This window comes from Zingiber officinale, chromosome 9B, assembly GCF_018446385.1.
Source record: "Zingiber officinale cultivar Zhangliang chromosome 9B, Zo_v1.1, whole genome shotgun sequence".
NCBI classification, from domain to species: Eukaryota; Viridiplantae; Streptophyta; class Magnoliopsida; order Zingiberales; family Zingiberaceae; genus Zingiber; species Zingiber officinale.
This window is the reverse complement of record NC_056003.1, coordinates 5,527,612-5,541,564: the sequence shown is the minus strand read 5'-3', so window position 1 is coordinate 5,541,564 and position 13,953 is coordinate 5,527,612. Positions and strand designations below refer to the sequence as shown.

General features: G+C 36.6%; 2 protein-coding genes across 3 annotated transcripts; both read left to right on the top strand.

Moving 5' to 3' along the window:
- The first annotated feature begins 310 nt into the window (after window positions 1-310).
- LOC122023918 (nodulation protein H-like) lies at window positions 311-7,547 on the top strand. Of its 2 annotated transcripts, none has more exons than XM_042582349.1 (6): window positions 311-1,017; window positions 1,631-1,866; window positions 1,940-2,198; window positions 6,509-6,688; window positions 6,751-6,906; window positions 6,992-7,547. In XM_042582349.1, exons 1-6 carry the CDS (start codon window positions 763-765, stop codon window positions 7,160-7,162), a joined length of 1,257 nt encoding a protein of 418 aa, XP_042438283.1. In that variant the 5' UTR covers window positions 311-762; the 3' UTR covers window positions 7,163-7,547. The 2 variants fall into 2 exon arrangements, with proteins under 2 accessions (XP_042438283.1, XP_042438282.1); XM_042582348.1 differs by having other exon boundaries at window positions 319-1,017; window positions 6,989-7,547.
- A 451-nt stretch (window positions 7,548-7,998) lies between these two features.
- LOC122023838 (polyadenylate-binding protein RBP47-like) lies at window positions 7,999-13,930 on the top strand. The gene is made up of 6 exons (XM_042582216.1): window positions 7,999-8,406; window positions 10,684-11,137; window positions 11,661-11,728; window positions 11,811-11,941; window positions 12,060-12,156; window positions 13,539-13,930. Exons 1-6 carry the CDS (start codon window positions 8,014-8,016, stop codon window positions 13,686-13,688), a joined length of 1,293 nt encoding a protein of 430 aa, XP_042438150.1. The 5' UTR covers window positions 7,999-8,013; the 3' UTR covers window positions 13,689-13,930.
- The last annotated feature ends 23 nt before the right edge of the window (window positions 13,931-13,953 follow it).

Here is a 13,953-nt window from a genome sequence, read left to right as displayed (position 1 = left end):
AAGGTATTTATTTTCTTAAAAAAAAATAATCATGGCTATAGATATAACAGCCAATAAATAACTGCTATAGTTTAGATAATTAACAGGTGGCGTCAACGAATTGGCCCGCGGTTGTAGTCGTTAGGCCATCGCTTTTAGCGATTACCGTAGTGCCGTGCTGAGCTCAGTGCTGAGCTCGCGGACGCCGGTTTCATCGTTCAACCGAGCCGAAGCGCTTTGATTGATTAATATAACTGAGCCGAGTCGTCGAGTCGTGTTTGCCTTGATGTCGTCGGTCAACCCGCCCCCAAATTTGGGACTTAGTCAGAACATAGCGCGTCGCCGTCACATCAGCTCGCAACCTCGAAGTTTGACGTTCGATCTGTCCGAATTTTGTAGTTCATGTGATTGAATCAATCAATGTCGCGATAGGATTTCGATTTGCTTCTCTTCATTAGCTTCCGCCGAATCTAAGCAAGAGATTACATCTATTCTCCCCTAATCTTAAGCCTACTCTTGTGAATTACGTCTGTTTTTTTTCTTACCTTTCTTTTTGCCGTCTCGATTCTTCCCAATTTGGTTGGCTTTTTCTCTGCCGTCTCTGTTTGTGCTGTCTCTCGGGTTTCTCAGACCTTGTCGCCTGCCGCCTCTGGCTCGGCGTACAGGCGGAGTCTTAGACGCGCAGGCGCGGAAGGATCCGAAGGGGGGAGAGTGGCGCTGCGAACGAGCGGCGAACCGGAGGAGGGCGTGATTTGGGGGGGATGGGGGCAATGCCGCTGGCTCATGTGGTGGATTAATGCTTTGGTGCGGGGATACCAAACCCCACCTCGGTTTTTTATGCTTCCGGAATTCACACCGCAGGTTCGCCGTCTTCTGCGACTCGAGGCTTTTGGCTTTGCGGTTCTTAAAAATCTCACCTTCAAGCGGAGTGAAGCCGATACAGATCATCTTGTTCTTCCTCCTTCGCATATGTCTTCCTTTCTCGTCGGCGAACATAAAAAGGGCGAAATGGCTGAGGAGTGCTGCTGTTTGAGTAAAGTACGCGTTCTCCTTTTTCGATTTCCATTTGAGCTTGTTTTTTATCCAACGCCTCGTGTTTACTCATAGACACTGGAAAGTTAGGATTTCGATCTTGTTTTGGTTTTGGCTTCTTTGATTTGTTCTCGTTAAACGAAGATACTTTTTGCCCGCTTACTCTAACTCAAGTTGTGATTTTTCTTAGGTTTCATGATTCTTTATTTATTCTGTTTGTCCTTCAATCTACTCTCCAGAATATGTTTTAATTCCTTCCTTTCGATCTTGTTGACAGCATTATCTTCAGTGGTAATAACACCTGTTATTGAGGTTAGGGTTTCTGTTGCTTTTGTATGTTGTATGGATTGTGCAACTTATGTTAATCAGAGAAGCTCAGTTGAGATAAGTTTCGTATATCTTCTAGCTTCTCCTACACTTAAAATATTTCTGTTCGACTAGCGACATTTTTTCCAACTAAGTATTCATTTGGTGCCGGATCTTTCATTTTATGTTTTTGGTTATTTCACCTATCCAATCATCGTTAATTATTAAATTTCTTTTTTAGCTGTGAAACCATTGCATTTTATCTGGATAAAATACCTAATTGCCTGTACACTCTCTCTTTCATCATTTTCAGGAGTTAAGCGTAATAAAGCCACCAAAAAAACCACATCTTGCATTGAGAATGTTTGTGTTAAGTGCCACTATGATTTGTAGCGTCTATATATGCTTAGTGTGCCTGAAGCAAATTGGAAACCAGAGCATGCCTAGAGTTCTGAAGTTTGAGGTAATAAAAGAATCTTGTAGGGATCCTGGTATCTCACCATCTGATATTTCTTATGTGCATTACCCAAAACCCGCAACTTTTAGCAGGTATTGAAATCTCCAAGTTATCACTTCTGGTTGGTATTCTGCATTTTGTTAGGTGATTGTTTTAAACATTCAGGGATGAGTGTGCATGTACACCAGTTCGCTTCTTCGCTATCTTGTCAATGCAGAGGTCTGGAAGTGGTTGGTTTGAGACTCTGATTAATAGCCACCCCAACATTAGCTCAAATGGGGAGATCTTCTCTGTCAAAGAAAGGAGGAGTAACATGTCCTCTATCATACAGACATTAGACAAAGTCTACAACCTGGAATGGTATAGTAGTGCTTCTAAAAATGAGTGCACAGCTGCTGTTGGATTGAAATGGATGCTTAATCAGGTAAAAAATGCATGGTTGTGTCTATTATCCATTGCTTAGAAAATCCATTTTGGTCTCTATAATTAAGATACAAACCAATCTTCCTCTTCAAACTAAAATGTCTGCAAAGTGGAAGTAACTAAATGAGAGAACACATGAGACCAACCAATGGCTGATGCATTCCAATAGTCAATACTTTCCAATTGAGACACCTTATTGAAACTTGGTGTGCTTTAATACCATGACATCATCACATATCCATTCTAGAAAAAACTGACATTAATTTGATGGACCTATGCACCTAGCTACTATCCAAACCGCTTACCTAATTTATTGTATTTGATTTGTTTAGGTATTATAATCCCTATATTAACTCAACTTCCAATTTGGGACTAGACAAATGCCTTTGGGTATGTGTAAGTTGCAAAACACAACTGAACCCACCATATGAACTTGTTCTTGCTACTAAAACCACTAAACACTGAATTTTAGTTTACTTGTTAAGGAGGACGAGGAACTTGAATCCACCTAGTTTTGGGCTGACATGATTTGACTCTAATGGAGTCGCAAACAACATCCTATCCTCTCAAGATTTTGACAAGGTAAACAGGGATAAGGACCTTGAACTCTGTGCACTCCTTGCTTCTCCTTCAATTAGATAAGCTGAGCCTAAAGAACTATTCTCTCAGTCTCAAACTCTGAAGTTATCATAATTGTCTTCTCATCATAGAATGAAGGAGCAAGGCACTTAAGGCACTAATCAACATCAGGATTTTAAAGGAGAAGATATAGATTCTCAGCTGGAGCCTTTTTCTAGGACCTTGATGACTCCTCCATGCAGCTGCCAACTGGGACCGAGGCTTGTCACCATACGCATAAAGTAAGGCTATATGTCCACCACGTGGTCTTGCTAGTGCCACAGCATATTGGCGGAGGCATTCTGATTCTAATTGATTATTTTTTAGGTGTGATATGGAAGTTTTATCTTAGTCACTAAACTAACAATATCCAATTAGTGCTTTTGCCATTAGACCAGTGCTCTCGCCATTAGATCAGTGCATTTCCATAGGAGCCTTGGTTGAATAGGATATCTGTAGATAACTGATATCTGCAGATAGTCTCCCTTGCTCTTTGTATGCTTGCACTGTATCAAGACTCAACTATGAGGGAAATTATAATTTAGATGGGATTCATGAAGACAGATGTTGGAATATGCTATAAATATGTGATCTGGCCTGTGCAAGCCTAGGCCTTGATATGGGTGACTGCCAATTAACCTTCTGGAGGAGGAAGTTATTTTACTCAGTTGTGAAACTATCTTGACATGGATAGTTGGAGTGGTATTTGATTGAGGCTTTTGTCAACTGAAGGGAGTTATTTTGCTCCAATGTGAACTTGAAACTTGTGGTCTGCCATGGGTCAGAATGAGCTGGATGGGAGACTGAACACCGACCTTACTCTTGATGCCTAAGATCCAATTTCCAAAGCTCCAATATGAATGCTTCCAAAACTAACTGGGGTGGGCTTGGTGATCGATGAGGTGAGCTCTAGTGATGTGTTAGTGGGTAACTTCCTTTTGAGAGAGGAAAAACCCCTTATCCCTGCCTGTACCAAGCTACCTGTTGGCAATACTCCATTTAATTGCTCCGCATGTTTAATTGATCCCGATATCTTTCTTCCCACTTATCGGACCCTTGCTCGGTCATTTTGATAGTTTATTTGTATCTCAGTATTTTGTATTTTTTTTAATGTTCCATATGTTTGGTTCTCATTGGTGATTAGTTATACTGAGTTTATTCTCACCATGGTGTGTTTCTCTTGGTGCTAGCTAAAGAAAGCATGGCACATCTATCTGTTCCTTATTGCCTGGGTTAGGGTCTTCAAAGAATCTAAGTATGATATCCTATTTCTTCATTTTGACACACCACCTTTAACGTCTCGTTCATCCAACATTTTCTTTTATTCGACTATTTCAAAATCTAGCTAGGCACCCGACTTCTTAGGTTCAATGCTTTCCTGTCTTCACTTTGTTAAGTTTCAACAACCTCTCTTACTGCTTCCATTTTCTACTGGCATAGATTCTGTATGCAGATGGTAACATGCACATGAGTATGTTTGTCTCGGCATACATGTTTATAATGGGCAGTTTGTCAAAGTTCCTTGGTTTGCTCCTAAGATCAATCATATCTTACTGGCTTATGATAAGTCAGAAATGCCCAATTGAAGATCAGGTGTATTCCACCAATTTCACTCCATATGTTCTGCCTATCGGGAGATTGTTCATTGTCCGTCAACCATATGGAAACATGGGAAAAGGACAAAGGATTCGTGTTATCCCCTGCCAAATATTTTATAGTGAATCACTTGAGGGCTAGAACCCTGGAACCACAGATTATCCTTGCAGCATGGTGTGTGAGAAATGGATCCAATTTTACTGCCTTTTGTTCCTCTAGTAATGCTTTGGTATGAGTTATATTTTTTTTTCTGTTAACCTTTCAAATTTTTACTGCAAGTAATCGTGTGCAGGCACACTCATCCAGCACTTGATTATCTGCTCTAAAAGAAGACCTCATTGTGCTTTATATAAATGAAAAATTAGGATATCATATGCCATAGGGACAATGATAGGGTAAATCCTTGTTTGTCTTTTCCACTGATCTAAAACATGTAAATCACTTTGTTACTGATTCAAGTTAAAATTTAAATTATTTCATTCACTTCATTGTTTAAATTTATATCTGCTTCTCTGCTCTATTGACTCAAATGATTATGAGTCAGTGATGGATGTATGTTACGACCCTCATAAGAAGAATATTGATTGTGTTAAGTATTAAACCCACTTGTGTATTACCAAATAACATTTCGATTTAAAATGACAACTATGCAAAATATATTACAAATATTATCACCTTCAATATGAATCCAATATTTTATTAATTGTCCAATGTTTTTTTTCTTTTTTTTTTCATGATTGTAATTATCTAATTTAATTTTTTTATCATATTTATGGTCATTAAATAATGTACTAATATTACTTAAAACTATATAATAATAAATGAGAAGTAGTAATTAACAACTGGAATAGTAATAGCAGAATATAATAGTTCTAAAAAATCAATTCTTTTTCCCAGAGTTCCATTAAATAGGTAGAGTTCCATTAATGTGGAACTTTTTTTTTACATCTTCTGTTTATGTCACGACAATATATATATAGGAAATCTTGGTGCCTAAAATCTTAGGAATAAGTTATACATAATTACTCTAATATGACGTTCACATTCACTAATTATTATATTAAACCATCATGAATACAATAATTTATAACAAATACAATGAAGATGAAAAATTTACTATTTACCATAGGATTACATTTAGATCTCAAACTAATTATAGTAGCATCACTGTTTGATGATGCATTAGCAAACATTACGAAAATGTTTTTTTTTTTTCAGTTATACCATTAGCATATGCTACACTATAAATATTTGCAAGAATTCTAGATGCATCATCAGGACATTCTAAATATTAAAACTAATAATTTTAGTGTAAAAAGTTATTATCTATGTAGTGTGGAGAGCAACAAATATCAAAAAAGGAGAATTATAATTGCTAGTACAAAGATAAGAATGTTAATGCAATTCTATATTTAAAACTTTCAAAAAATAATAATGAGCTTATTTTTAAAACTCTTAACGTGCCAGATTGCATTATATTTCCAAAGATTCTATTAGATGAAGGTTGTTAATGCCTTGACAAATAATTAAAATCTTTACGATCAACCATTGAAAATGATGAGTCATGCTTCAGCATATATTTTTTGAGTTCAGTTGAAGGAGTAAGCTTCAGCATATATTCAGTGAGTTCAGTAAAAGGAGTAAGACTACTAGGAATGAAAACCTAAATTGCTTGAGCAACAACAATTATGAGGTTTGACTTAGTGAGTAAGGTGTCTCTTCAACCTTGAAGAAGAGTTGCAATGCAAACTTGCATTTCTTAGATTGCACTCTTTCTTCACCACTATTAATAATAATGTCTAATGAATCTCAAACATGAATTCTCTTATATGAGGGATCTTTAGTGTCAATGTCTTGAGGATTGTGATTGGTTTTAGCTGTGTTATATCCTGTAGAGCTTGAGTGCGGTATGCACTGCACTTTGCACACGGGCCAATCCATTACCGGCTCAGCACATTGCCTGAGCTGCCTTTGTGCCTATCCTGGCTCTGCCTGGCCAATCTTTTATTATTATAATCTGTTAGGACTCTTCTTGAACACTCAGCCTCTAGAAATGTAAGCCTCTCTGCTGATAACATTTGTTCCTGTGATATACAGGGTCTTATGGATAATCATGAAGAAATAGTCAAATACTTCAATGAAAGAGGGGTGTATGCAATACTCTTGTTCAGAAGAAACTTACTTCGTCGTATGGTTTCACAACTTGCAAATGATCATGATCGCATAGCAAAGCAATTAAATGGCAAGCATAAAGCTCATGTGCACTCCCAATATGAGGTGATTTATTTACATTTATCAATCATAGATGATATTTTCTTATAAACACCATGCACTTTCAGGCTGATGTGCTTGCAAAGTATAAGCCCTTCATCAATGCAACAGAAATGATGTCCAACCTCAAGTACTCTGCTGAGTGTGTTAAAAATGCTCTGGGTTACTTCAGCAACACTCGACACATGGTTTTGTACTATGAGGATCTCATCTTGAACCACATTGTGAGTTCTCTGATAACTTATTTAGAATTATCACTTGTTATTTACACTTATTCTTAAAAAAAATACTTTCATTCCCCTCCAGAAGTTGGTTGATGTTCTAGATTTCTTGAGACTACCCCATAGGCATCTGGTTAGTCGTCATGTTAAGATACACCGAAAACCACTGGACAAGCAGGTTGACAACTGGGAAGTTGTTGTCAATGCTCTTAAAGGCACGGAGTATGAAAGTTTTCTGAATGCGGACTACACACTGTAGATTATCAAAGTGAACCCTATCACTAGTGGGATGTTATACTCGCCGAAGTCCTTGCCAACATCAAACTTTGCCATTTGAGTGCAAGCTATGAAGGCTAGGGATTTTTTTTCTAAGATTTTCCTCTTTCAATCCTAGTCGAAAGACAACAGCCAGAAAATTCTCCACATGAGCACTTGATAATGTATAGTCAGGTCCTTTCTCGCTGCCTAGTCTATTTATTTTTGTTGAAGCATCATCAGCAAAGAAAAGGAACGAGTTGAAAATTTCTCCAGAGCATCATAAGGAATTCTGCTGTTTGCCCTTGTTTATATCTTAAATTTGTGGATTCTCAAGATTATTTGTGACTAACTGTATTGGAGAAATGAAGTGTTTGAGAATTTTGTGATGTTCTTGTTTTCTAAACTTAAATTGGTTATTGTATCAACCATCTTGATAAAAAGTTTTTTACCCTTGTTTGTAGATGTTTGGTACTTGAGGTATTTAATTAATAACTGCTACATTAATTTTATAATGATGTAAATTATTTTAAAATTCTTTTAATTAAATTTAAATAATTTTGAATAAGTATATAAATAAATTTTAGATCGAGTTAAATCAATTTATTTTATATATTATATAATCATGTTATGGTTGCTATTTTCTTTTATTTTTAAGAAAAAAAATGATGGCGTCATGTATTAAACCGGAACGCTGTCAGTTTCCGTTACGGAGCGTTGATCTGGTCAAAACTGGGACTGGGCTTCCCACGAGACACTTTCGCCGATCGGCGATGCCTATTTGTTAGATCCGACGGTTTATATCAAACCTCCACTTGGAAACGACTCCCTATTTAAAGCCTCTGATCGACTTCCATGAGATCTCTCTTTGGCCTCCCTCCCGTTGCGGCTCCGCCTCGCTCGTTGGACCTGAGCGCAACGGCGGCGACGATGCAATCTGCGGGTGGTATAGATCCGAGGCGAACACCGCCACCTTCTTCACAGGGCTGGGCGGCCGTGCCGTACCCGGCGCCAGCGATGGTGATGCAGCACCCTATGATTGCGCCGCCGCCGCCTCCCTTCGGACACGGATTCGTGCCCTACTACCAGCCACCGACACCTCCTCCACTGCCTCCGCTGAAACCCAGCCGCCACCAGAAGTGCGGGGATGCGGCGGCCGACGAGGAGAAACGGACGATCTGGGTAGGGGACCTCCAGTATTGGATGGACGAGAACTACCTACACAGCTGCTTCGGCCACACCGGTGAGGTCAGGATTTTGAATTTCTTTGTCTAGTGGTATTTTTCTTCTTAAGATGAAAACATATTTTGCTTTCTTCAATTGATGTGTGGGGTTGGGTATTTCTGATTCCTTCGATTAAGTTGGTCTAAGCATTCTTGCTTTTGATATAACCCAGCTGATTCGCGAAAATGAAGTAAATGGTTTTTTTTTTTAAAAAATTATTGTATTCACATAGGAGGTGGATAGTTTCTTAATTTCTGCTGGAAACTTAGAAAAATTAAAGGTCTTAAATTTTAAGCAAACAAGTGCTATGCCTGGTCAGAAAACGTTTATTTATGATAGATTTAGTTTTAAAGAATAGATTGTACATGATAGTCCTTTCCATAAATTTCCTTAGATTGGTTCTAAAATAAATGTAGAGAGGTTATTTTTTGTTATATTAAATCATGAAAACATGCATGAACGGACAAACAGCGGACATGTTGGATTTAGTAGCTTGAAGAAGACCCCTTTATCTGGGGAGCGAGTTCATAGAGACAAATCTTGTAAAATGTTAAGGACTATCTCAGAAGTTCGGTATTAAACATGTGCTTAAAAGGTTCGGCATTGAAAACTTCAAAGTTGGAGATTTGCTTGCGGTTAAGGGTAATAAGATATTAGTTGATTTCAGAACCTTTTGTGTTTAATGATCTCCTTAAAAATTTGCACTTATTTAGAAGACCCATGTCATTGTTTTCAAAGTAAAACATCATCAGCATACAACACAACAAAGACAAAATTGCACTCACTTAGCTTATGCATTAATCTACTTAATTTTCTTCTAAACCGAAATCAATTATCATCAGCTTATCAACTTTAAATTCCACTTTTGGATGCTTGCTATAGCTTATAGATGGATTCAATGGATTTTTTTCAATCCCTTTTTTGTGTGATTTTTTTTCTCATAATTCCTTAAAACCTTTATGTTACCTTTGACATCTGTTTTGAAAACCCATTTGCAACCAATAGACATACATATTATGATATCAACTTGACCAATATCAAAATAATTACCCCAAGGAACAAAGTGTCTTCTTAATAATTGTAGGTTGCTTTAGTATAGTGGATCTCCTTTTAAGTTCATCATGAAATAAAACAAACATACTTGTATTTATACTTAAAATTAAGACTGTAGCAATTAGATAATCATAAGAATTATGGAGAAACAACTAATAAAAAAACAAACATTAGAATTTACCTTGATGTATACCTTGTGTGTTGAGTTCTAGCACAGTGTGATACTCATTGGGACGATCAGCACAAGTAGCACAAGAGTGATTAGTTGTTTCAATTAATATTGTGATTCAACAATTGAGCAGAATAGAACATTTTTTGACTGTGCTGCCCAACATGGCACATGATTTATTGTGTTTTGTTAGTGAATGTTTACTGGCTGCTGTCATAACATATTCAATAATGAATATGATGGTTAACAACTTGGAATATTCACCTGTTAGTTCAGTTTTTGTTAGTTTCTTTAAGTTAAGGACAATACTTTTACCATGACATGAAATGCATTTTCATGAACAATGTCTTGGCTGCTGATTATTGTGTTATAATCATCTTGTATAGACCGGAGGAGTCTGATTTCTGAAGTATGATCTTAGTTTGGTGCTATGCTTGCTTAATGCCCACCAAAAATGGACCTCTGAACAAATCTTTTTTCTGAATAGTTTGCACCAAATATTTTGTTTGCTGAACTTTGGTGTGCGGTATATACACTAAGTTGACTTGATCAGCTAGTCCTTATTTGTATTAGCTGGTCTGCATGGGAAATCATTATATACACCTGTAATTAATAATGTCTATTCTATTTGTTGGCTGAACTTTTTGGATGTGGTATATACACTATAGTTGACTTGCTCAGCTAGTCTTTATTTGTATTAGCTGGTCTGAAAGGGAATTGGAGATATCCACCTGCAATCTCCATATTTCCTATTTCTTAACCTTCATATCCCTTGATTCTGGGAGCAAATAGGGCCACAACAAATTAATTTGTATTATCTTCATCTTATTGGAGTTCAATTTGATCCTTTTCAAATATAACTCTGCTGTATACTAGTGGAATGAATGATCTCAAAGCTTGCTCAGATTAAAACAAAATGTTCTTGTTAAATTTTCTTTTGGTGCAAGTTGTTTGTTTCATTTAAACAAGAACAATACCTTATCCTAGTACTTTCAATTACTCTATGAGTCTATGTCACATGTCTAAGGCAATTCAAAGCAACCTTATGTTCTATGTTGAACCAACAACATCCCATGCAGGTTGTCTCCATAAAAGTTATCCGCAATAAGCAGACTGGACAATCAGAGGGTTATGGGTTTGTTGAGTTTCACTCACATGTTACTGCTGAAAAAATCCTTCAGGACTTCAGTAGTCATTTTATGCCGAACACAGATCAGTTGTTCCGGTTAAATTGGGCATCATTTAGCACGGGCGATAAGCGTTCAGATCTTGCTTCTGATCACTCTATTTTTGTAGGTGATTTAGCTTCTGATGTTACAGATGCACTTCTGCTTGAAACCTTTTCTATTAAATACTCCTCAGTAAAAGGTGCAAAAGTTGTTGTTGATGCAAATACTGGGCGTTCAAGAGGTTATGGATTTGTAAGATTTGGAGATGAGAATGAAAGGAAGCTTGCTATCACTGAGATGAAGGGTGTTTACTGTTCTACTAGGCCCATGCGAATTGGCCTTGCTACTCCTAGGAAGTCTTCTGGTATGTGTGACTGAACTAAAATTCTTCATTTGATTTCCTGTTTGCTGATACAGAACTTCAAGTCATGGTTTATCTATGGATTTAATGTCCAGGCAGCCCTGAGTAACGTTATCAGATGCCTGAATCATATATATTTCATGGATTTTGTATTTACATTTACTGAATAAGTGGTCTTTTATCATGAGCTTCCTCGGTCCTTGTGAAAATGCTATACTGAAGTATTTCTTATAAGTCTTATTTTTATGTTACATCCTCTATTTATTTTGCTTACATTGTGCTAGTTTTAATTTGTATGATTTATTTCGTTGTATGCAACCCTACATTAGCACGTTAGTAAATCTTGGCCATTTGTTTTTAGCTGGAAAGCCTTATATTTTCTGGCCAGTGGCTCTATAGATATATTTCAATGAAGTTTTTCACTCAAATTCTTGCAAGCATGTGGATTAAAATTTTTATTCCAGTCCTGGCATAATCTGTTTTTAGAAATGAATACTCATTTAACCACAAATCATGGATGCTTTAGGTGGTTTTAGATCAATTGGTTCACCTTCGGCTGGGTCCCAATCAGATGTAGATTCGGATAATACAACAGTAAGGGATTTTTTTCTTGCACACATTAGTTGATATGCTTCATATTTTTCATGTTCGTTTGACAATACATTTTGTTGTGAAGGTATTTGTTGGAGGCCTGGGTCCAGATATCAGTGAAGATGTTCTCAAAGAAACTTTTCTTAAATATGGGGAGATAGTGTCAATTAAAATTCCTGCAGGAAAACAATGTGGTTTTGTTCTTTTTGTTCGTAGGTACTTATCGTTAATTTATGTTCTGGCCATTTACAAGTATAAATGCTATATATTAACATACAATTCTATTATACGTGTATATATATATACTTATATATTTTCCTTTCAAACCATGCAGAAGTGATGCTGAAGAAGCAATACAACAATTAGATGGTACGACCATTGGCAAGCAAACAGTTCGTCTATCATGGGGTCGCATCCCTGCTAATAAACAGGTAACCCTTTGACTCCTGTTGTTTTACCATCAGTCCATCACTGAGAATCATAAGTCAACCCTGATAACTGGGATACGGCGTATTCGTGTTCACTCAGTTAAGCAAATTCATTAATTTTCTGCTTAAAAAATCTTCTTAAGGTTTAGGTAATACTATTCTCATTCATTGTATTCGACATGCAAGAAATTTTCTGAGGTCAAATCATTTTGCATAACTGTTCAGAACTTCAGATCTTCATAGAGTTCTCATAGGTTAAAGAGATCTTTCCTTCCCAGTTTGAAATGTGATTGATTAAGTCTTACTATTTAAAAATTGATTGTCAAATGTGCTTGGTGGTCTCATGCAGTGCAACTAGGTACCTTGGCTTTTCCCTATGTGATAAAATAGAAATAGCTTCATCAATTTATTTATACATGGATATTTGGAGACCATTATTTCAAATTATTGTGAACTATAATGTTGCTAAAATGTTTGAGAATTTCCCATGTTTTTAACTGTCCCCAGCTAGTTAAGGCACCATGATATTGTTCTCGTTATAATATTCAGAATATTATCAACCAAATAATGAAGAGCCGGATATGACCAGTATCCCCTGTAAGTGTCAATATATCTGGTGCAGGTGATGCATCATGCATCTCTGTAGAATGATCGGCAACTTGTGACTTATTTCACTGACTAGAAGACTACATGTAATGGTACTACTATTTTGTTTGCCCCTATTTAGCTTGGTCTTGCATGTTTCTTTTATTGAGAAATTTCATAGTTCTTGAAATGTGTCGGATAGGCTGCATTTGTATGGTAAGGGGAAAAGCTGTGCTTTCTCGTATTTGATACTTTTAACAGTGATATACATAAAATATAGTCCATTAGAAAGTCCAACTTAAATCGCTCAGTGGCTTTATTTTTGGATCATTTCTATATGCAACACCTTTTTAGGTTCTTTTTATTTTAGCATGAACTTTACAATGTTTTAATTATACATGATCATAAGATATTTCAATTAAGGCCTTCATCGGAACTCAAGTTTTGTCATTTTTGTTCAATTTTCTTCTTAAAGACTATCAGCTCTCATGTTAACTTCACAAATTGCATATAGACTAAATGCCATGTAGAATTATCATCTAAATTCCATTCAATTTAGTTTATGTAGAATGCCATATATGCCTATGGCAAGTGGCAACCTTATTAATAACATTCCATAATTAAGACAAAAACTAGAGTTTGTCATACATTTGAAAGAATTTTAAGCTGAGACTCAATTTGAAAGATTTCGAGAGTAGGTACTATGCTAAGTAATCAACCATTTTATTCATGTATCCAATGCAAAATCGTTAAAGTCCAGAACCTCTAATCTCTTGGTTCTTTTTTGTTTTTGTTTACAGTCGAGAGCTGAGAGGGGCAAATGGTGGAATGGTACCTATTACAGGGGCCCAATGTACGAAGGATACAGCTTAGCTTCTCACTACCCAGGCATGTACGCAATTCCATACGGGCCTTATGGATTTTACGGAAGCCAACAGCAAGTGAACTGAGGAGATTTCCTGCAATTTAAAGGCAGGGTAGGGCAGGCATAGGTGTAGTTGTGTTCATCAGGTGTTACGCTAGTAAAAAACAATCCCGCTGTGGTGGGTAAACTTATAAACTAAGTTTGAACTTATAGATTCTTACAAAGAGATTTTGTTCCAGGTGATAACTAAATTTAACTTCCACTTGCGTGGAAGTCTTGTGCCAATTGATAGATAATGTGTTAGTTCTGAGAACATTATTCCTGAAACAGTAACTAACAAATATTTAATA

Bases quoted from the DNA above. Each gene is read 5' to 3' on its own strand.
- LOC122023918 (XM_042582348.1), top strand. From the start codon at position 763: ATGTGGTGGATTAATGCTTTGGTGCGGGGATACCAAACCCCACCTCGG. The intron at 1,867-1,939 runs GTATTGAAATCT...TTAAACATTCAG, and splicing joins AAACCCGCAACTTTTAGCAG to GGATGAGTGTGCATGTACAC. The intron at 6,689-6,750 runs GTGATTTATTTA...ATGCACTTTCAG, and splicing joins ATGTGCACTCCCAATATGAG to GCTGATGTGCTTGCAAAGTA.
- LOC122023838 (XM_042582216.1), top strand. From the start codon at position 8,014: ATGAGATCTCTCTTTGGCCTCCCTCCCGTTGCGGCTCCGCCTCGCTCG. The intron at 8,407-10,683 runs GTCAGGATTTTG...CATCCCATGCAG, and splicing joins GCTTCGGCCACACCGGTGAG to GTTGTCTCCATAAAAGTTAT. The intron at 11,729-11,810 runs GTAAGGGATTTT...TTTGTTGTGAAG, and splicing joins TAGATTCGGATAATACAACA to GTATTTGTTGGAGGCCTGGG.